Here is a 24,816-nt window from a genome sequence, read left to right on the forward strand (position 1 = left end):
GTAAAATGCAATTTTCTGAACAACATTGGCTATTGTTGCAATAGTCTGTTGATACACATATAGAGTTGCCTTTGTCTCATTGCTAATGGTCAGATATTTACATTGGATTAAGTTTGAAACATTTGTCGGATGTGGGATCTTTTCTTCTTTTTTTATTTACAGGGGATGGCGGGCCACTTGTGATTAACTGCCCCGCCAACATCATTCAAGAAGTGTCGACTGGCAATCGGAATGGAATTGAAGTAACATGGAATTTACCCACAGTCGCGGACGACAGTGGAATACAACCAACTATCTCCTTGACATCAAATGCACAGCTTGGACCTGGTTCGTTCTTTCCATTTGGAAGCTACACAATTACCTACAGAGCTACTGATGTGGAAGGGAATTCCGAGTCATGTTCCTTTACTGTCACTGTTGGTAAGTTTTCATTTCATCTGTAAGTAACACACAAAAGGAAGACAAGCTACTTTATTAGTGCTATGATATTTTTGTTTAACTCAAATCAACTAATATTTGACAAATAAATGCAAAGGATGAAAGCTTTGTCGTCAGGTCGATGCGCATTGAGCCAGCAAGAAAGCAGATACAAAACACTGCAGCAGACACAGAAACATAACTGGCATGTGCATCATCATAACTCCTTGTTCATAACATTTTGGTGTTTTTTTTATTTCAACTGCACGAGTCTGTTTATTTTCTACTTGCTATGTTGTTTGTTATTTTGCTTCTGTTTTCAATGAAATCATCCGTTGTTTATTTTCAGTGGATCGAGTACCACCTGTACTCAATTGCCCTCCAAATTTTATACGAGAAATAACCAGTGGCAATGGGAATGGAACTGAAGTGTCATGGAATGTTCCTACAGCTACAGACAACAGTGGAGCTGAACCAACTGTCTCCCTGAGCTCAAATTCCCAACAAGGACCTGGTTCCTTCTTCCAGTTTGGAACCTACACCATTGCCTACCTTGCCACAGATGGGACAGGCAATTCCATGACATGTTCTTTTAATGTGACAGTTGGTAAGTTTTTTTCATCAAGGATGTGTTTTTTTCTGAAATTAAGATAAAGTGTGTTAGTTGTGTAAAGTGATTAATTTAGTCTCATTTGAAAAAAAGATAATTGTTTTGGTCTGGGGGTATTTAACATTCCTGCTATAATGTTTGTACAACATACACCAATGAAAGATCTTGAAGTTGAACCTATACTTAGGTTAAATTAGAAATAGCAGACTTGGGTAATTAGTAGACATTTAATTAAGGTCCACAAAACCAACCAGTACATCAAACTCCGGTTACTTTTTACATGGGTAAAAGTTTGCGGAATCAAGAATTGTTAACAAACATAATTCATCCTACACAACATAAATGACTCAAGCAAAAATTAAAAGTTCTTGGCAAGTAGTTTACAGATAGTAAGTCGGAGAATAACCAAGTCAATGTCGCTTAACTTGTGCATGTAAATACAAGTAGTACTTGTTAGAAAAATTAGGGAAATATTAGGGAAATTAAGTCAGGGTATCTCTTTTACAGTTGAGAGTGATCCACCTGTGATTTCCGGCTGTCAAAATAATATCGTCCGATTCCAGCTATTATTGCTGAACCAATTGCAAAAAAAAAGCACTTCTTGGTATTGTCAGTGATGTTTACATTTGCATTGCTCGCCAAGCCTTTGTACTTTGTATGATCACCAACTTTACATACAGTTCCTGCCTTCTTTTTGACATATCCCCTTACATCATAAAATATGTTATGTATTAATTATCGCAATCCGATACCACAGACACTTTTGTTTTTGCAGTTGACATTGGTGATCCATTCTTTGTGGGCTGTCCCACTTCGTTCACTGTGACGGCCCCTTTTGATGCTGGTGCAGACTTCGAGGTGACATGGACACCACCTATGGCATTTGATAATGCTGGAACACCAACAACTATTCTGGTATCCCATAATCCGGGGGACAGGTTTCCTGTTGGCCAGGTGACCACTGTCCTCTACAGATACGCTGATGCTGCAGGCAACACAGGCGACTGTCAGTTTGATGTGACTGTTACACGTGATGGTTGGTTATTACTTTCATTTATAAATATGTATGAATAATTTTTGAGATATATACAAATAACTGCAAGGACAAAAAAACAAACAAAATATGGTATTTCAAATTAACCATTCTGGCAACCATGATCAGAGTCATTACTGGAATATGGTACGGTACCTATGTTCAACATAGTAGGTCAATTTGCACATTACGTGCTATCAATTTTAAGGATGAAAAAGTCTTCAAAAATACCAATTCATGCCGAACCATGGACAGATTTGACAAAAAGAATAGCTATCAAGATCATTGTTCGGAAATACTGCAAACTTTGAAATTTGTTTTCTAAATTGTTTTTTTTAAGTACTTTTTGTTTCATTCAGTGCACGGCATTAAATAAGAATACCAAAAACAAAAATATTATTTTTTTCTGTAGAATTTTCCAGGGCAAAAGATGAAATCACAATGTTTTTGATGGGCTATTCATATGTAATACTAATAATCTTGGCTCAACTGCAGTATTCTATGGCATAATTGAAACTTTAAAGGCTGACGGAGTTGTGTGGTTTTATTGTGAATGGTTCAACTTTGACATTTTGTATTAAAATTGATAGGCCTACACTCTTAAGATGTTCTGGCATAATTTCATTTCAGTTGACAATGTGCCTCCTGTGATCAACTGCCCAGCCAACATCATTCAAGAAGTCACGACTGGCAATCGGAATGGAGTTGAAGTAACGTGGAATTTACCCACAGCTATAGACAACAGTGGATCTACGCCAACTGTCATTCTGACCTCAGATCAACAGCTGGGACCCGGTGCCTTCTTCCAGTTCGGAAGTTACACCATTGCTTATAGCGCCGTTGATGGGGCAAGCAATTCCGCCGAATGTTCCTTTACTGTAACTGTTGGTAAGTTACCATTTCTAGATAAGTTGAAATATTTCGGATTGAAATAATGTAAAAGAGCGTCTCTTTGATTCTCAATTCTGGTCAATCCTAAACGCCGCCATCACTTTTTGTTTAATGACACGGTGAATAAGTCCACAAATATGTATGTAAATAAATAAAGAGCAAAATCGCAAAATCTTTCCGGATAGATAACGTCAAGGGGGACGGGATGTCGGATCTTACCAATAGCAACTGAATGACCAAAGCTGAATCAGATAATACACCCTCGTAAAAGAGAGGGAGAGAGAATACAAACATCATTGATCACTTTGTTCAAGAGTTAAAGGTTAAAGAAATTGGTCAATATATATTAGAAGTTACAAGTTCCTATCATCAAACCGTTTAGGAGAAAACCCGCGGAAACGTATTTTATGGAAAAAAATAAGAAAGAAAGATTAATCGTAACAAGTCCAAAGAGCGGTCGGGATGTGCCCGACCGCTCGAAAATCCAGCCAGAGGTTAAGGCCCCTCCCCCCAAAAGTATCTGTTTTCTGGTATGGAGCTTGTCCAAAAAGTGGTTCGGCGACGCGACTTTTTTTTTTACCTGACTTTTTTGCTTCAAATGTCGGCTGATGACTGCAAATGGTGTCCGACTTAACTTAGTGAAAACATATGGGAGTCCAGAGAGGCTACATCAAGCTTATTCTCGATCATAACCCCAAGTTAAAATTGTGCAGCAGCAGGATTCCAATCAAACCAGTGAGTTTGGCGGTTTTGAGACATCATCTTTCATTGAAAAAAAACCTTTTTCATTTTGCCGACGCGCATGGTGATACAGCGACGCGCGCGCATACCAGAAACCGGAAACTAATTGTTTTGGCCTAATGAAATAACGAGGAAACGCACACATAATTATTATGAAATTGGAAGATTCAGAACTCAATCACAAGTCAGTTATATTTCTTGAATTCATCGCATTATCGCTTAGGAGATATGGAGTTATTTTAGTTCTCACTGAGTATTATATTCATCTGTATTTGCATACATTGTCCGTGCACGACTTTGTATCAAGGCAATTTGCGTTTCATCTAATAATTACCGGTACATGTAAATAAAAGTATTGTTTGCAATTACCCATGAATTTCTTGGTGGTTACGTGTGAGACAGTGATGAGTGATATGAGCAAGTCTCTGAATACCTTAACATCGAGCAAGATATATTGGCCTGTTTATTTTCCACATGCTGTTTTGTTATTTGTCTTCTGTATTCAATGAAATCATCCATTTTTGTGACTTTTCAGTGCATCGAGTACCACCTGTACTCACTTGCCCACCCAACTTTTTTGAAGAAGTCTCAGGTGGCGTTCAGAATGGAATATTGAAATGCCATATGTGCAACGTTTATCCTTTCCCAATCATTGGTCGAAAAGTGCACTATTAAATTATCACTATCTATTCATTTCAGTGGATCGTGTACCACCTGTGATCACTTGCCCAGCTGACATCACCCAACGAGTCACGACTGGCAATCGGAATGGAATTGAAGTAGAATGGAGTCCTGCAACAGCCACAGACAACAGTGGAGCTGAACCAAATGTCTCCCTGGGCTCAAATGCACAACAAGGACCTGGTTCCTTCTTCCAGTTTGGAACCTACAGTATTCTCTACATTGCCTCAGATGGGGCAGGCAATTCCAGGACATGTTCTTTTACTGTGACAGTTGGTAAGTTTTTCATCAAGGATGTGTTTTGTTCTGAAATCAAGATAAAGTGTGTCAGTTGTGTAAAGTGATTACTTTAGTCTGATTTCAAAAACGAGAATTGTTTCGGACTGGGGATATTTAACATTCCTGCTATAATGATTGTACAACAGACACCAATGAAAGAACTTGAAGTTGCACCTATACTAAGGTTAAATTGGTTCAACTTTGACATTTTGTATTAAGATTGATAGGCATACACTCTTAAGATGCTCTGGCATAATTTCATTTCAGTCGACAATGTGCCTCCTGTGATCAACTGTCCAGCCAACATCATTCAAGAAGTCACGACTGGCAATCGGAATGGAGTTGAAGTAACGTGGAATTTACCCACAGCTACAGACAACAGTGGATCTACGCCAGCTGTCATTCTGACCTCAGATCAACAGCTGGGACCCGGTGCCTTCTTCCAGTTCGGAAGTTACACCATTGCTTATAGCGCCGTTGATGGGGCAAGCAATTCCGCCGAATGTTCCTTTACTGTAACTGTTGGTAAGTTACCATTTCTAGATAAGTTGAAATATTCCGGATTGAAATAATGTAAAAGAGCGTCTCTTTGATTCTCAATTCTGGTCAATCCTAAACGCCGCCATCACTTTTTTGTTTAATGACACGGTGAATAAGTCCACAAATATGTATGTAAATAAATAAAGAGCAACATCGCAAAATCTTTCCGGATAGATAACATCAAGGGGGACGGGATGTCGGATCTTACCAATAGCAACTGAATGACCTAAGCTAAATCAGATAATACACCCTCGTAAAAGAGAGGGAGAGAGAATACAAACATCATTGATCACTTTGTTCAAGAGTTAAAGGTTAAAGAAATTGGTCAATATATATTGAAAGTGTAGTGGTCGGCCCTGCTGTCTTATTCAGAGGGGGGAGACTCGTCCACCAGTTAAGGAGGATGGGAGGCAATCACCAAGCGTGGACAATCATCATCGGTTTCTGTCATTAGTTGATTGGTTGATTTATTGATGATCCAGTTGAGATACAATATTTCAATGGAATATAAAAACCCTGTACAATGAAATAGAAAAGCAGACGCTGTGTATTAAAGTCTGCATGTCACAGCGTACACACTATACGTACAATACACTACATGTACCTTCAGTTTGTTTACAATTTCGGTACAAAATGTGTCGAAAGAAATGCCTAAGATTCTCACCCCGACGTCTTCATATCTTTCCTTAAATGACTCCAAAAGCAGCTATACAGCACTTCACTTCAGTTGGTGGGCTGTTCAGATATGGGCCTTCAGATTTTAGCTCGCAAAAGATGGTTTTTGATGTGAATTTGGCTCACATCATACAACGGCATGGTCCGAAGGAAAAGGAACAGGACGTGCCAATCCTGCACGTAGGCCACTTACTTCCGGAAAAGCCCGAAGAAGTCCGAAGCACAAAAACCCAGATTTACTTTAGTAAAATATCATATTTCAGGAGTGATCTAATATTATGAGAAAACTATAAATGTATTTTGCTAACTTATACATGCCCAATAAAATAGTGGGAATAAAGTTTGAGAAATTATAAGAACGTTTTTGTTGTAACTATGTAGTTGCCGAACGCACTTAGCAACCACGAGTCAGTGACGTCATCATGCTTATGGCGCGTACGTAACTTCTTAAAGGGGAAGTCCTAGATCCCTACACGTTCCCTGCTTGAACACCATACGTCCCGGATGGTGACTTAACTATCAAATCAAATATCAATATCTTATAAATCAGAATAAGACATTTTTGAGGTGTTAACTTGAGAACGTTACTTCAAAATGTGAAAAATTACATATTACAGATACTACAACCTCTGAAGTATCCTCTAATAACAAACATATACAAAACCCTTCATGTAATACAATACACAATGGACTTGTGGTAAAACAAAGAGCAACTTAATTAGTGGCATGGGCGTACCCGAACTCTAAGCGAGCAGATGCCTTAAACTACTCTTAAGGCTACAAACAGTGCTCAAACATCAAGCATAATATGACCAAGTCCAATATAGATGACCTGTATGAAAATACATGGTAAAAAAACATATTATGTCCTCAACAATATGTAAAATAAATTATCATCTTAACAGTCAGATATATAATGCAAAATAAGTAGGCTATCCTTTGCCCAGAAATACAAAGAAAATTTGTTCTTCTCGAACATTTACATGTAAAACTAACTGTCAAAGTGAACTTTAATGATTGCAAATGGCAAGAATGTCACAAAACTTTAAGTAACAGATTCAAAAGTGATATATCTAGACATTACATGTCAAGATAATCAAGGTACTTGTTCAAAACCACCTCAATTGTAGTTTGAGAGCATACCGCTACACACGCACATGATAATAAACGATGGAGTCAAAATACAAGCTTTATAAATAACTGGCATTATTCCTGCAAGTGGAGCCAAAGTCAAATAATCATAGCATCAGCACCAAGTGTTTAAAATACACACACAAAAACTTAGGTAACTGATTGATTCATGAATGTGTACATCCTCACAGTAATCATGAAATAAACACTTTGAGATTTCTTTATCCACTCTAGATTAGAACCAAAAACTTATTGGTACATGCCTCCCTATCTAAATAATGTCTCACTCAACGTGATTTGCTACGGTAGAATGCATCCTTTATACCCTTACAATATTTGGTCATGCCCTCTGGGGTCAAATGACACCCATCGACAAGGTACTTTGGGTAGGTCACACGTTTCTGAGGGTACATGTGTGCCCTAGGGTACTCCTGTATGCGCCTGGCAATGAGTGCGTTAAAGCGTTTCACTCTGTGGTTGAATGTAGACACAGGCACTTGGTTTGCTCGTACAATGCGAGACCTCCGAATGACCGTAAAGATCATGATACACCTTGGTGAAATACCATTGAGACCCAAAGTGTCTAAAAACTGAATTGTCTTATCAACCAGAACTTGAGGTGTGACCTCAACATTACATAGGTCGTTTGTCCCCATATCAATACACAATGTATCAATGGTCCTGGATTTCATTTGCCGAGTATAGTGTGCAGTGTTTGAAAAGAACCTTTCGTAAGTTAGGCCTGGGTGATCCTCTATGTACACATCGCACTCACTACTTAATCCTATGTAATCTCCTGCTGATTGGCGGTTTCTCTGAGCCTCTCTTAAAACCCTGGTCGGAAACGAATGACCAAACAGAAACAAAAGGGGTTGCTCCGACATCTTGAGCTGGAAAGTACAAAATATTTGTCATTGCAGTAGATGTAATCAGCCAATGATTAAGGTAAACAATTAAGATAAACAGCTTTCTGAGGCAAACAGTTAAAGTCGACTATTCATTAAGGTAAACAACGATTCAGATTTCCACTGTTGGAAATCAAGCAATGCTTTGCGGAGGACCATCTGATAATCCAGCTCCTGTAACATAACACAAGAGTATCATGGAACAGATAACCTCACACCTTATCCAAATCCTACACCATGTTGGCTTCAACTCCTTTCCCGCTAATATCAAGGATCGCGATCGCGACACAACGCACGCGTTATAACAAAGGTGAAAATTAGCTAATCAACAAAATGGTACGACCAGCACCGCGCCTCGCACACAACATGTACGCATAAAGATCAGCATAGGCCCAAATATTTAGACATGGTTAAGTCCAATGTTATATACAATGTAATATACATGTACATGTAGATATTGTCAGGTGCGTCGAAGAAGAGGTCATTGAGGTGGCTTATGCCAGATCCTGCAGAGCAGGCCGCCTCACCTCATCGCAGATTCTACATGTAGATAATCTTTATCCTGCTACACTAGTGCGTCAGCAGGTAACTACGCTTATCCCTACTATATAATCAATAGCAATAGTAATTTGCCCTCTCCCAAATCGAGGTTAACTATGAGAAAGCATCTTATAATAATAATGCCACTAGAAAAACAACTTTACAAACGGCACCAAAATCATCCCATTAGAAACATCAGAATGTGAGGCACAGGCAACTAAGTAATTTCATCTGGCCAACGACCTGACCGTTTACGCCTAAGCCTCTCAGAACGACGGACATCTGGTTCCTTTGTCGGCTGAGGTTCTGGAATAGCTCTTGGTTCGCTATCTGGAACCGAAGGTTTGGGATGCCTTTCTCCATCTGCTCGCTTAGCTATGATCAAATCACCATCCGAGTCAGATTCGCTTTCTTCCGAACTAGGTCCCATGGTATCACCACAAGTAGGAAGTGGAAGGTCGATCAATGCCCCCTCTTGTAATAAGGGCAACAAGCTCCTTAGGTCCAGTATTAGGGAACCTCTGTTTACCCACTTCATCGGACCACCAAGAGCCGGTCGGACCGCTAACAGATCCTGTTCTGCATTACACTTGAAGACCACGTACTGTTCCTCTCTGAAATGATCCTCTAACTTGTGCCTTTGTTTAAAGGCATGTTGCTTCATCAAAACCCGATCCCCAATCGCGAGTGGGTGAGCCTTAGCCTTCTTGTCGTACTGCCGTTTATTGGCCTCAGCAGCCCGTCTCAGCCGCTCTGCTGCCACTTGGTGTGCACATTGAATGAATTTAGCCTGTTGCGCGATAACACTTTCTTTCCAGCTATTGTGTGTTCTGTTCAGCAAGTGATCAAGGGGTACCATTGGTTCACGCCCAAACATTAGAGAGTATGGCGTATAACCAGTGACGCTGTGGGGCGTTGAGTTGTACATGAAAACCAAATGCTGCAACAATTCTGGCCATTGGTTTCGCTTTTTACCCTCAAGCGACTTGATCAACCCATACAGAGTGCGGTTGAACCTCTCGGTTTGACCATTCCCCTGCGGGTGGTAGGGGCTAGTATGCGTTTTGGTTATGCCATACAGAAGGCACAGTTATCGAATAAGGCGGCTTTCGAAATTTCGCCATCGGAATGGATTTGGGCAGGGACCCCATAGTGCACAAACCAATGGTCACGCAGCATACGGGCTACTGTGGCGGCAGCTTGATCCCGACAAGGCACAGCGATGGCAAACTTTGTAAAAGAGTCCGTCATCACGAGGACATCTTCCACTTTACCACGCCCAGGATTCAACTTTGCGAAATCGATAGCTAATCGTTCCAATGGTCTGAATGCCAGAAGATGCCTCATTGGAGGTCGGACTTTGGGAGTAGGGGCCTTAGCTACGGTGCAGTGGAAACAGTTCTTTATGTGCTCCCGAACATGACCTGCTATGCCAAGCCAATAACAGCGCCTCTTAATGAAGGCTAACGTCCTCCCAGTGCCCTGATGACCCCATTGATCGTGGGCTGCTTCCAGGACAGCTTCGCACAGACACTTAGGAACCAGGACTGGTATACTGGTCCGACACCAGGCTCTTCTACTGACCTGTACAAAACACCATGGGCCTCTACCAACCGCGGCCATTCTCTGATCCAGCCCTTCAACTCGCCCATTGACACCAAGGGATGGTCCTGCCCAGGCTCCCAATGCTGATCCCACAACTGCCAGACTCTGCCCAGTACCTCATCGGCTTTCTGCATAGAGGCCAGCTCCTCAAAGGAGTAAGAAGGTAGGACTGAAGAAGGAATTCCAGGTAAGGCACTATCAGCACAATTAGGCCTAGATGAAGTTGCAGGTTGTAACTCTGATGGAACAGCAGTGGTCACTACCTCTGCTACCTCCGACTCCGAGTGTTCTGGTGGATTACGGCTCAAAGCGTCTGCACATTTATTGGTCCTGCCAGAGCGATACTTAATCTCCAAGTCGAAGCATGCCAAACTGAGCCGCCCATCGCTGTTCTGTTGCGCCCAATTTAGCGTTTTGAAGATGCGCAACAGGATTATTATCTGTCCAAACGACGGTATGCTTCCCGAGTAGGTAATCCCTGTACTTCTCCGACACTGCCCATTTTAGGGCCAATAACTCCAATTTGAAGCTAGACAGGTCGCTGTAATTTTTCTCGGAACCTCTCAAACACCGACTGGCATAGGCCACTGGATGCAGGTCTCCAGACTCGTCATACTGGGACAAGCAGGCCCCTAGGCCTTTCAAAGAAGCGTCGACCTCCAAAACAAAATCCCGGTCAAAGCGGGGGTAAGCTAATACAGGGGTCTCACATAGCGCCTGTTTCAGTGTCTGGAACGCAGTGTCAGCTTCCGGAGTCCAAGGCCACAACTCCCTTTCCTTCCCTGCTTTTTTCTTGAGCCTTAGCGGTCAGGTCATGCAAGGGTCTGGCTATTTTAGCAAAGCCGCAAACATAGCGCCTATAATAGGAGGCTAGCCCCAAAAATGACCTAAGTTGTTCCAAACAAGTTGGTCTCGGCCAGTTTCTAATACGCTCAACTTTGTCAGGGTCGACCTTTACACCTTCACCACTCACGATGTGACCAAGGTGGGACACAGATGACTGAAATAGCTTACACTTAGCACCTTTGAGCTTTAGACCGTTGTCTTCAAGTCTGGACAGCACCTTATCCAGCCGACTGAGGTGCTCCTCAAAAGTAGAGGAGAAAACCAGCAGGTCATCGAGGTAGAGAACTACTTCTGAGAGGTTCATATCCGCGAATATGAATTCCATTATTCGCTGGAATGTGCTTGGGCTGTTGGATAGGCCCTGCGGTAGTCTGAGAAATTGGTATAATCCCCAGGGCACTCTAAATGCGGTTTTCTCCACAGAATCGGGGTGCACCGCAACCTGGAAATAGCCATGGGCTAAGTCCAGGGAGGAAAAAATCTTGGAGCCGCCCAAAGACTCCAAGGTCTCCTCAATTCTTGGCAACGGGAATGCATCTTTTTGTATTTTGGCGTTGAGGCGACGGTAGTCGATGCACAATCTCAAGTTTCCATCGCGCTTTCTAACTAGCACAACAGGACTCGCAAAGGGACTCTTTGACTTTCGGATTACTTGACGATCAAGCAAATCCTGCAGCAGTCGCCTGACTTCGGTGACGCATGTTGGAACAATTCGCCTATAAGGTAAGTTCACCACAGACTCATCAATGAGTTTAATCTCGTGGGGTATGAGGTTACAGTAACTAAGATCATAGGGATCCATAGAAAAAGCACTTACATGCTTCTGTATTAATTTCGCTGCAGCTACCGCATCAGTGGCATCTAAGCTCTTGAGGCTCAGACCAGGGGGCAATTCAAACGTCGTCCCATCAGGAAAAACGAATACTTCACGCAGCTCAGTGGACTGGACATCTTTCAAGTCCTCCTGTACGTAATGATCAGGTTTCTGCCCGGTCGAATCAGAAAAGACAGGCGGCACATCTATGTCGTCAACAACTGCATGCACGAAGTGTACAGATACTTCCACTCCATCAGATAATGGATCAACAAAAATCTCGTCACTAGCGACGAGTTCACAAGCCAAAGCCACTTTGGTATCAGCAGGAATCACTTACGGCTCAACACTAACGTTGGCAACTAAAATAAGCATGGGACCTTTGCCCACATGCTGGATACCCTCTACTACTTGGCAACCGCAAGACACATCCTGAGAACTTTGCGGAATATCCGGATGATCAAGTGGCGGACATGACGCCACAAATATTGTGTCCGACTGTGGACAACACTCTCCCATCACTCTACACGGAACTTGCACTGCAGTCTCTTGAGGAATGGTCAGAGACTCCCAAGTCCTCACTTCCCTCATCAACTGATGATTAGATTCAGTACGACCCTGTGTCCGTACTGGAGGTTCATTGGATCTGAACCATCGGAGTGCCAGATCCCAATCTGGACCAATCTTAGTTCGCTCAGCATTCCTCAATTTCTGAGCCAATACTCGAAGAATATTACAGCCAAGCAGAACTGGAAACTTATCCCGTCTTCCGCCTGGAGAATCAAGTGAGTCATCCTTAGTCACAAGGAAGACTGCATTGAATGTCTGACCCTGGATACAGACTGGAGCCTCTATGTATCCCTCCACAGGAATGTCAAGGTTGTTGGCTCCCACCAACCTTACAAATTTGCCCACCTGACCCAAATCGCCAGCCCTATGCACTAATTGGTCATGGTAAAGTCTGGAAGACATCAAAGATGTCTCCGCCCCTGTATCTAAGATACAATTTACCGGCACCCCACAAATTATGATTTTCCCAGTAGGACTACTGGCTAGTACTTTATGACGGTCCTTTTCCGTCATTACTTTATCAATTGGTACCTCTGGGGGCTTCTCAAAACTACTGGCCAAAACATTTAGGGTATCGCTAGGTGTGCAACCTGTGGGCGACTGTTCGTCCCCCGTCATAGCGCCCTCTATGACGGAGGAATCACATTTCCCGACTTATCTTTTTCTCTGAGCGGCTTTTGAGCCACAGGATCCGTACTGCGCTTAGGGTCACCCCTTTGTCCATTTTCTTGATTTATTCGTGCATAACACTTCTCGTATGAGTGACCCGTCTTCTTGCAAAAAGTGCATTGTATGCTCGAACGTGTACCCCTTCGGGTACTTGACGCGACCTCCCTTCGGTGGTCTTCCATGGATTCAAACAAGCGCTGCAGCTTGCTGTTCGTTTCTGCTTGATGTTGTACTAAACATCCAACAGCAGCAGAGAGTTGCTGTTGGCTTTCAGTCAACCCAACCAGCAACTCATGTTCGCTCTTACTGCGTTTTTGAGCAGCAGCCACATTGCCAACTGCAGGGCATGACCAGTCGTCTGACTGAGCGTGATCTGTAGATTCCACGTCCCGCAAGAATTCCAATGCAATTTCACGGAATGCGTAAAATGGCATCACTGCATTATCATGGCTAAGTCTTCTCAGCTCTCGCTTTGTGGAGGCCTCTCGTGCCCCTCCTACAAATTGCTCTCTGAGGGCGTTTGCGCGCAACTGTCGCAGCGCTTCCCTTTCTTTAGGGTCTGCCGCCAACTCCATGCGATCATAGATGCGCATTAACGACCGACTAAACTCAGTTAGTGTTTCTCCTTCCAACTGAGTCCTAGCATAAAAGGTGCTATTCAAGGATCTAAGTGATTCGATTGCCCCAAACCTAAGTGTCAACAGCGCAGCTAGCTTCACAACAGTATCACGCTCCCCCTTAGGACAACACGACACCTCCACTTTTGCTGGACCCCCCAGATGGTCTAGGGCCACATCTACTTGTTCTTTTTCAGTTAGACCCAAGGGTCGCAAGTATGCATCAAGATCGCTCAACCATCCCCCTAAAGTGGGATCACCCGACCTCCTTGGTTGGCCGCTAAACTTTGCTAATTTTATAGTTGGAGTGCGCTTTATCTGGAGGTTTTCAAACGCTCCAGCTAGTGTATCAGCTAGCGCGTTGTGAGACTTAGCAATAATATCGGATAATTCCTCAGTGGTGGCCATATTGTTCCACCTGCAACGTCAAACAGCAATACATTGAAATAGCTCCAATGGAACGAAAAATATACGCATGCAGAGTGCGTTGTGCGCGAGACACCGCGTAATCGCACCAGAATCCCTACGCAGGATGCACCGAAATAAGGGCACAAAAGCCCATCAGCAAAATCACAGCACTTAATGTTGCGAGTCACGTGATAGGAGTGGGTGCAGGCAGCCTATAGCTGCAATAAGAAACTACACAAAAATTAGTATAGTGCCAACAGACACTTTTAGGCTATTCGACAGCTGACCAGTATCAATCAGTTTAAAAACCAGTCATATTTACGACATGGGTCACAACAATAATAACATGAGCTCTGACAAAATGTCAGAACATGTGGTTCAACAAGAAAATCAATATCAACCCTAAAAGTTATGTGACCACATGTGTTAGGTTCATTAACCAATATAAAAGCATCACAGTAGGTAAAAGTTACAAGCGTACAATTATGCACAAAACATTTTCAAAATATGCGTGTACTTTATGGGCCACTATATTTTTAGAATTAAACACAATTAGTGCACTAGTTATGTACACATGTACACTATTAATCTACAAAAATTACTCGAAATCAGGTCTCTTCATGCAAGTCGGGGGTTTCCAATAATACTATAATTTCCAAAAATGAAAGCTAGGTTGGTCGCGTGGAAATGGCCTCCATCATGTCTACGACGCCATATTTCTGTAGTGGTCGGCCCTGCTGTCTTATTCAGAGGGGGGAGACTCGTCCACCAGTTAAGGAGGATGGGAGGCAATCACCAAGCGTGGACAATCATCATCGGTTTCTGTCATTAGTTGATTGGTTGATTTATTGATGATCCAGTTGAGATACAATATTTCAATGGAATATAAAAACCATGTACAATGAAATAGAAAAGCAGACGCTGTGTATTAAAGTCTGCATGTCACAGCGTACACACTATACGTACAACACACGTACATGTACCTTCAGTTTGTTTACAATTTCGGTACAAAATGTGTCGAAAGAAATGCCTAAGATTCTCACCCCGACGTCTTCATATCTTTCCTTAAATGACTCCAAAAGCAGCTATACAGCACTTCACTTCAGTTGGTGGGCTGTTCAGATATGGGCCTTCAGATTTTAGCTCGCAAAAGATGGTTTTTGATGTGAATTTGGCTCACATCATACAACGGCATGGTCCGAAGGAAAAGGAACAGGACGTGCCAATCCTGCACGTAGACCACTTACTTCCGGAAAAGCCCGAAGAAGTCCGAAGCACAAAAACCCAGATTTACTTTAGTAAAATATCATATTTCAGGAGTGATCTAATATTATGAGAAAACTATAAATGTATTTTGCTAACTTATACATGCCCAATAAAATAGTGGGAATAAAGTTTGAGAAATTATACGAACTTTTTTGTTGTAACTATGTAGTTGCCGAACGCACTTATCAACCACGAGTCAGTGACGTCATCATGCTTATGGCGCGTACGTAACTTCTTAAAGGGGAATTCCCAGATCCCTACAAAAGTTACAAGTTCCTGTCATAAAACCGTTTAGGAGAAAACCCGCGGAAACGTATTTTACGGAAAAAAATAAGAAAGAGAGATTAATCGTAACAAGTCCAAAGAGCGGTCGGGATGTGCCTACACATGTGCATACATTGTCCGTGCACGACTTTGTATCAAGGCAATTTGCGTTTCATCTAATAATTACCGGTACATGTAAATAAAAAGGTTGTTTGCAATTACCCATGAATTTATTGGTGGTTACGTGTGAGACAGTGATGAGTGATATGAGCATGTCTCTGAATACCTTAACATCGAGCAAGATATATTGGCCAGTTTATTTTCCACATGCTGTTTTGTTTTTTATCTTCTGTATTCAATGAAATCATCCATTTTTGTTAGTTTTCAGTGCATCGAGTACCACCTGTACTCACTTGCCCACCCAACTTTTTTGAAGAAGTCTCAGGTGGCGTTCAGAATGGAATATTGAAATGCCATATGTGCAACGTTTATCCTTTCCCAATCATTGGTCGAAAAGTGCACTATTGAATAACCACTATCTATTCATTTCAGTGGATCGTGTACCACCTGTGATCACTTGCCCATCTGACATCACCCAACGAGTCACGATTGACAATCGGAATGGAATTGAAGTAGAATGGAGTCCTGCAACAGCAACAGACAACAGTGGAGCTGAACCAAATGTCTCCCTGGGCTCAAATGCACAACAAGGACCTGGTTCCTTCTTCCAGTTTGGAACCTACAGTATTCTCTACATTGCCTCAGATGGGGCAGGCAATTCCAGGACATGTTCTTTTACTGTGACAGTTGGTAAGTTTTTTCATCAAGGATGTTTTTTTTTCCTGAAATCAAGAAAAAGTGTGTCAGTTGTGTAAAGTGATTAATTTAGTCTCATTTCAAAAACGATAATTGTTTTGGACTGGGGTTATTTAACATTCCTGCTATAATGTTTGTACAACAGACACCAATGAAAGATCTTGAAGTTGCACCTATACTAAGATTAAATTAGAAATAACAGACTTGGGTAATTAGTAGGCATTTAATTAAGGTCTGCAAAACCAACCAGTACATCAAACTCCGGTTACTTTTTTCATGGGTAAAAGTTTGCGGGATCAAGAATTGTTAACAAACATAATTCATCCTACACAACATAAATTGTTTCATTCAGTGCACGGCATTAAATAAGAATACCAAAAACAAAAATAATAATTTTTTTCTGTAGAATTTTCCAGGGCAAAAGATGAAATCACAATGTTTTTGATGGGCTATTCATATGTATTACTAATAATCTTGGCTCAACTGCAGTATTCTATGGCATAATTGAAACTTCAAAGGCTGACGGAGTTGTGTGGTTTTATTGTGAATGGTTCAACTTTGACACTTTGTATTAAGATTGATAGGCCTACACTCTTAAGATGTTCTGGCATAATTTCATTTCAGTTGACAATGTGCCTCCTGTGATTAACTACCCAGCCAACATCATTCAAGAAGTCACGACTGGCAATCGGAATGGAGTTGAAGTAACGTGGAATTTACCCACAGCTACAGACAACAGTGGATCTACGCCAACTGTCATTCTGACCTCAGATCAACAGCTGGGACCCGGTGCCTTCTTCCAGTTCGGAAGTTACACCATTGCTTATAGCGCCGTTGATGGGGCAAGCAATTCCGCCGAATGTTCCTTTACTGTAACTGTTGGTAAGTTAACATTTCTAGATAAGTTGAAATATTCCGGATTGAAATAATGTAAAAGAGCGTCTCTTTGATTCTCAATTCTGGTCAATCCTTAACGCCGCTGTCACTTTTTGTTTAATGACACTTTGAATAAGTCCACAAATATGTATGTAAATAAATAAAGAGGAAAATCGCAAAATCTTTCCGGATAGATAACATCAAGGGGGACGGGATGTCGGATCTTACCAATAGCAACTGAATGTCCAAAGCTGAATCAGATAATACACCCTCGTAAAAGAGAGGGAGAGAGAATACAAACATCATTGATCACTTTGTTCAAGAGTTAAAGGTTAAAGAAATTGGTCAATATATATTGAAAGTTACAAGTTCCTATCATAAAACCGTTTAGGAGAAAACCTGCGGAAACGTATTCTACGGGAAAAAATAATCATCCCTTCACTCTCACACTCTTTTGTCCGTTCCCACTCCCTGTGACCTTTGATCCTTCCCCTAATTTCTGGTCCCTCCCCTGTTGACCAAGACCCCTTGTGGTTTGCCATCTCCCTTTGTTTCTTTGTTCTCTCGTCCACCCTCCCCTGCATCTTTCCACACCTTTCACACCTAATCCTCCTTTTGTGTTTCTTCTTTCAGCCCTGCATGTTTGAGTGCACCCCCATGTTAATGTATGTACCTCTGTCATTTCTGTTTTAGCCTCTGAAGAAGAACTTGCTAAGTTCGCAACGTCAGGCCACATTAATTTTAAGATTTATATATTTCAGGTCCATCCAGTCAGTAAGCAGTTTGCAGCAGTTTTACTTTTTTTCATGGAAAAAATAAGAAAGACAGATTAATCGTAACAAGTCCAAAGAGCGGTCGGGATGTGCCCGACCGCTCGAAAATCCAGCCAGAGGTTAAGGCCAAAAAAAAAGTATCCGTTTTCTGGTATGGAGCTTGTCCAAAAAGTGAAAATATATGGGAGTCCAGAGAGGCTACATAAAGCTTATTCTCGATCATAACCGCAAGTTAAAATTGTGCAGCAGCAGGATTCCAGTCAAACCAGTGAGTTTGGCGGTTTTGAGACATCATCTTTCATTGAAAAAAAACCTTTTTCATTTTGCCGACGCGCATGGTTATACGCGACGCGCGCGCATACCAGAAACCGGAAACTATTTTTTTTGCCTAATGAAATAACGAGGAAACGCACACATAATTATTATGAAATTGAAAGATTCAGAACTCAATCACAAGTCAGTTATATTTCTTGAATTCATCGCATTATCGCTTAGGAGATATGGAGTTATTTTAGTTCTCACTGAGTATTATATTCATCTGTATTTGCATACATTGTCCGTGCACGACTTTGTATCAAGGCAATTTGCGTTTCATCTAATAGTTACCGGTACATGTAAATAAAAGTATTGTTTGCAATTACCCATGAATTTATTGGTGGTTACGTGTGAGACAGTGATGAGTGATATGAGCAAGTCTCTGAATACCTTAACATCGAGCAAGATATATTGGCCTGTTTATTTTCCACATGCTGTTTTGTTATTTTTCTTCTGTATTCAAAGAAATCATCTATTTTTGTTAGTTTTCAGTGCATCGAGTACCACCTGTACTCACTTTCCCACCCAACTTTTTTGAAGAAGTCTCAGGTGGCGTTCAGAATGGAATATTGAAATGCCATATGTGCAACGTTTATCCTTTCCCAATCATTGGTCGAAAAGTGCACTATTAAATTACCACTATCTATTCATTTAAGTGGATCGTGTACCACCTGTGATCACTTGCCCAGCTGACAGCACCCAACGAGTCACGACTGGCAATCGGAATGGAATTGAAGTAGAATGGAGTCCTGCAACAGCCACAGACAACAGTGGAGCTGAACCAAATGTCTTGCTGGGCTCAAATGCACAACAAGGACCTGGTTCCTTCTTCCAGTTTGGAACCTTCAGTATTCTCTACATTGCCTCAGATGGGGCAGGCAATTCCAGGACATGTTCTTTTATTGTGACAGTTGGTAGGTTTTTTCATCAAGGATCATTTCAAAACCGATAATTGTTTGGACAGGGGTTATTTAACATTCCTGCTATAATGTTTGTACAACAGACACAAATGAAAGATCTTGAAGTTGGACCTATACTAAGGTTAAATTAGAAATAACAGACTTGGGTAATTAGTAGGCATTTAATTAAGGTCTGCGAAACCAACCAGTACATCAAACTCCGGTTACTTTTTACATTGGTAAAAGTTTGCGGGATCAAGAATTGTTAACAAACATATTTCATCCTACACAACATTAATTGTTTCATTCAGTGCACGGCATTAAATAAGAATACCAAAAGCGAAAATATTATTTTTTTCTGTAGAATTTTCCAGGGCAAAAGATGAAATCACAATGTTTTTGATGGGCTATTCATATGTATTACTAATAATCTTGGCTCAACTGCAGTATTCTATTGCATAATTGAAACTTCAAAGGATGACGGAGTTGTGTGGTTTTATTGTGAATGGTTCAACTTTGGCATTTGGTATTAAGATTGATAGGCCTACGCTCTTAAGATGTTCTGGCATAATTTCATTTCAGTTGACAATGTGCCTCCTGTGATCAACTGCCCAGCCAACATCATTCAAGAAGTCACGACTGGCAATCGGAATGGAGTTGAAGTAACGTGGAATTTACCCACAGCTACAGACAACAGTGCATCTACGCCAACTGTCATTCTGACCTCAGATCAACAGCTGGGACCCGGTGCCTTCTTCCAGTTCGGAAGTTACACCATTGCTTATAGCGCCGTTGATGGGGCAAGCAATTCCGCCGAATGTTCCTTTACTGTAACTGTTGGTAAGTTACCATTTCTAGATAAGTTGAAATATTCCGGATTGAAATAATGTAAAAGAGCGTCTCTTTGATTCTCAATTCTCGTCAATCATAAACGCCGCTATCACTTTTTGTTTAATGACACGGTGAATAAGTCCACAAATATGTATGTAGATAAATAAAGAGCAAAATCGCAAAATCTTTCCGGATAGATAACGTCAAGGGGGACGGGATGTCGGATCTTACCAATAGCAACTGAATGACCTAAGCTAAATCAGATAATACACCCTCGTAAAAGAGAGGGAGAGAGAATACAAACATCATTGATCACTTTGTTCAAGAGTTAAAGGTTAAAGAAATTGGTCAATATATATTGAAAGTTACAAGTTCCTATCATAAAACCGTTTATGAGAAAACCCGCGGAAACATATTTTACGGAAAAAAATAAGAAAGACAGATTAATCGTAACAAGTCCAAAGAGCGGTCGGGATGTGCCCGACCGCTCGAAAATTCAGCCAGAGGTTAAGGCCAAAAAAAAAGTATCCGTTTTCTGGTATAGAGCTTGTCCAAAAAGTGGTGCAGCGACGCGACAGTTTTTTTTTACCTGACTGTTTTGCTTCAAATGTCGGCTGATGACTGCAAATGGTGCCCGACTAAACTTAGTGTAAATATATGGGAGTCCAGAGAGGCCACATAAAGCTTATTCTCGATCATAACCCCAAGTTAAAATTGTGCTGTAGCAGGATTCCAGTCAAACCAGTGAACGGTTTGGCGGTTTTGAGACATCATCTTTCATTGAAAAAAAAAATTCATTTTGCCGACGCGCATGGTGATACGGCGACGCGCGCGCATACCAGAAACTGGACACTTTTTTTTTTGGCCAAATGAAATAACGAGGAAACGCACACATAATTATTATGAAATTGGAAGATTCAGAACTCAATCACAGCGCAGTTATATTTCTTGAATTCATCGCATTATCGCCTAGGAGATATGGAGTTATTTTAGTTCGCACTGAGTATTATATTCATCTGTATGGGCATACATTGTCCGTGCACGACTTTGTATCAAGGCAATTTGCGTTTCATCAAATAATTACCGGTACATGTAAATAAAAGTATTGTTTGCAATTACCCATGAATTTATTGGTGGTTACGTGTGAGACAGTGATGAGTGATATGAGCAAGTTTCTGAATACCTTAACATCGAGCAAGATATATTGGCCTGTTTATTTTCCACATGCTATTTTGTTATTTTCCTTCTGTATTCAATGAAATCATCCATTTTTGTTACTTTTCAGTTCTTCGAGTACCACCTGTACTCACTTGCCCACCCAACTTTTTTGAAGAAGTCTCAGGTGGCGTTCAGAATGGAATTTTGAAATGCCATATGTGATATCCTCCCAATCATTGGTCGAAAAAGTGCACTATTAAATTACCACTATCTATTCATGTCAGTGGATCGTGTACCACCTGTGATCACTTGCCCAGCTGACATCACCCAACGAGTCACGATTGACAATCGGAATGGAATTGAAGTAGAATGGAGTCCTGCAACAGCCACAGACAACAGTGGAGCTGAACCAAATGTCTCCCTGGGCTCAAATGCACAACAAGGACCTGGTTCCTTCTTCCAGTTTGGAACCTTCAGTATTCTCTACATTGCCTCAGATGGGGCAAGCAATTCCAGGACATGTTCTTTTACTGTGACAGTTGGTAGGTTTTTTCATCAAGGATGTGTTTTTTTCTGAAATCAAGAAAAAAGTGTGTCAGTTGTGTAAAGTGATTAATTTAGTCTCATTTCAAAAACGATAATTGTTTTGGACTGGGGATATTTAACATTCCTGCTGTAATGTTTGTACAACAGACACCAATGAAAGATCTTGAAGTTGCACCTATACTAAGGTTAAATTAGAAATAACAGACTTGGGTAATTAGTAGGCATTTAATTAAGGTCTGCAAAACCAACCAGTACGTCAAACTCCGGTTACTTTTTACATGGGTAAAAGTTTGCGGGATTCAAAAATTGTTAACAAACATAATTCATCCTACACAACATAAATTGTTTCATTCAGTGCACGGCATTAAATAAAAATCCCAAAAACAAAAATATTATTTTTTTTGTAGAATTTTCCATTGCAAACGATGAAATCACAATGTTTTTGATGGGCTATTCATATGTATTACTAATAATCTTGGCTCAACTGCAGTATTCTATGGCATAATTGAAACTTCAAAGGCTGACGGAGTTGTGTGGTTTTATTGTGAATGGTTCAACTTTGACATTTTGTATTAAGATTGATAGGCCTACACTCTGAAGATGTTCTGGCATAATTTCATTTCAGTTGACAATGTGCCTCCTGTGATCAACTGCCCAGCCAACATCATTCAAGAAGTCACGACTGGCAATCGGAATGGAGTTGAAGTAACGTGGAATTTACCCACAGCTACAGACAACAGTGGATCTACGCCAACTGTCATTCTGACCTCAGATCAACAGCTGGGACCCGGTGCCTTCTTCCAGTTCGGAAGTTACACCATTGCTTATAGCGCCGTTGATGGGGCAAGCAATTCCGCCGAATGTTCCTTTACTGTAACTGTTGGTAAGTTACCATTTCTAGATAATTTGAAATATTTCGGATTGAAATAATGTAAAAGAGCGTCTCTTTGATTCTCAATTCTGGTCAATCCTAAACACCGCTATCACTTTTTGTTTAATGACACGGTGAATAAGTCCACAAATATGTATGTAAATAAATAAAGAGCAACATCGCAAAATCTTTCCGGATAGATAACGTCAAGGGGGACGGGATGTCGGATCTTACCAATAGCAACTGAATGTCCAAAGCTGAATCAGATAATACACCCTCGTAAAAGAGAGGGAGAGAGAATACAAACATCATTGATCACTTTGTTCAAGAGTTAAAGGTTAAAGAAATTGGTCAATATATATTGAAAGTTACAAGTTCCTATCATAAAACCGTTTAGGAGAAAACCCGCTGAAACGTATTTTATGGAAAAAAATAAGAAAGAAAGATTAATCGTAACAAGTCCAAAGAGCGGTCGGGATGTGCCCGACCGCTCGAAAATCCAGCCAGAGGTTAAGGCCCCTCCCCCCAAAAGTATCTGTTTTCTGGTATGGAGCTTGTCCAAAAAGTGGTGCGGCGACGCGACTTGTTTTTGTTACCTGACTTTTTTGCTTCAAATGTCGGCTGATGACTGCAAATGGTGTCCGACTTAACTTAGTGAAAATATATGGGAGTCCAGAAGGGTTCATCAAGCTTATTCTCGATCATAACCGCAAGTTAAAATTGTGCAGCAGCAGGATTCCAATCAAACCAGTGTGTTTGGCGGTTTTGAGACATCATCTTTCATTGAAAAAAAAAAAATTTCATTTTGCCGACGCGCATGGTTATACGGCGACGCACGCGCATACCAGAAACCGGAAACTATTTTTTTGGCCTAATGAAATAACGAGGAAACGCACACATAATTATTATGAAAATGAAAGATTCAGAACTCAATCACGAGTCAGTTATATTTCTTGAATTCATCGCATTATTGCTTAGGAGATATGGAGTTATTTTAGTTCTCACTGAGTATTATATTCATCTGTATGTGCATACATTGTCCGTGCAAGACTTTGTATCAAGGCAATTTGCGTTTCATCTAATAGTTACCGGTACATGTAAATAAAAGTATTGTTTGCAATTACCCATGAATTTATTGGTGGTTACGTGTGAGACAGTGATGAGTGATATGAGCAAGTCTCTGAATACCTTAACATCGAGCAAGATATATTGGCCTGTTTATTTTCCACATGCTATTTTGTTATTTTTCTTCTGTATTCAATGAAATCATCCATTTTTGTTAGTTTTCAGTGCATCGAGTAGCACCTGTACTCACTTGCCCACCCAACTTTTTTGAAGAAGTCTCAGGTGGCGTTCAGAATGGAATATTGAAATGCCATATGTGCAACGTTTATCCTTTCCCAATCATTGGTCAAAAAGTGCACTATTTAATTACCACTATCTATTCATTTCAGTGGATCGTGTACCACCTGTGATCACTTGCCCAGCTGACATCACCCAACGAGTCACGACTGGCAATCGGAATGGAATTGAAGTAGAATGGAGTCCTGCAACAGCCACAGACAACAGTAGAGCTGAACCAAATGTCTCCCTGGGCTCAAATGCACAACAAGGACCTGGTTCCTTCTTCCAGTTTGGAACCTACAGTATTCTCTACATTGCCTCAGATGGGGCAGGCAATTCCAGGACATGTTCTTTTACTGTGACAGTTGGTAAGTTTTTTCATCAAGGATGTGTTTTTTTCCTGAAATCAAGAAAAAAGTGTGTCAGTTGTGTAAAGTGATTAATTTAGTCTCATTTCAAAAACGATAATTGTTTTGGACAGGGGTTATTGAACATTCCTGCTATAATGTTTGTACAACAGACACCAATGAAAGATCTTGAAGTTGCACCTATATTAAGATTAAATTAGAAATAATAGACTTGGGTAATTAGTAGGCATTTAATTAAGGTCTGCGAAACCAACCAGTACATCAAACTCCGGTTACTTTTTACATGGGTAAACGTTTGCGGGATCAAGAATCGTTAACAAACATAATTCATCAAACATAATTCATCCTACACAACATAAATTGTTTCATTCAGTGCACGGCATTAAATAAGAACACCAAAAACAAAAATATTATTTTTTTCTGTAGAATTTTCCAGGGCAAAAGATGAAATCACAATGTTTTTGATGGGCTATTCATATGTTTTACTAATAATCTTGGCTCAACTGCAGTATTCTAT

At 40.9% G+C, this 24,816-nt stretch overlaps 1 protein-coding gene and 1 long non-coding RNA gene across 2 annotated transcripts; one reads left to right on the forward strand and one right to left on the reverse strand.

Moving 5' to 3' along the window:
- The first annotated feature begins 1,903 nt into the window (after window positions 1–1,903).
- On the forward strand, window positions 1,904–24,795 carry LOC119721514 (hyalin-like). Its single transcript, XM_038191591.1, has 10 exons — window positions 1,904–2,063; window positions 2,691–2,948; window positions 4,392–4,649; window positions 4,920–5,177; window positions 16,055–16,312; window positions 16,943–17,200; window positions 18,939–19,196; window positions 19,764–20,021; window positions 21,455–21,712; window positions 24,042–24,795. The coding sequence occupies exons 1-10, from the start codon at window positions 1,904–1,906 to the stop codon at window positions 24,368–24,370; spliced, it is 2,553 nt and encodes an 850-aa protein (XP_038047519.1). The 3' UTR covers window positions 24,371–24,795.
- Window positions 5,630–6,165, reverse strand: LOC119720160. The gene is made up of 2 exons (XR_005270071.1): window positions 5,857–6,165; window positions 5,630–5,708 (listed from the first exon to the last, which is right to left on the reverse strand). It is a non-coding gene; the product is annotated as an uncharacterized LOC119720160 (long non-coding RNA).
- Window positions 24,796–24,816: the final 21 nt, after the last annotated feature.

Source organism: Patiria miniata, unplaced genomic scaffold (genome assembly GCF_015706575.1).
Source record: "Patiria miniata isolate m_02_andy unplaced genomic scaffold, ASM1570657v1 HiC_scaffold_13, whole genome shotgun sequence".
Taxonomy (NCBI): Eukaryota; Metazoa; Echinodermata; class Asteroidea; order Valvatida; family Asterinidae; genus Patiria; species Patiria miniata.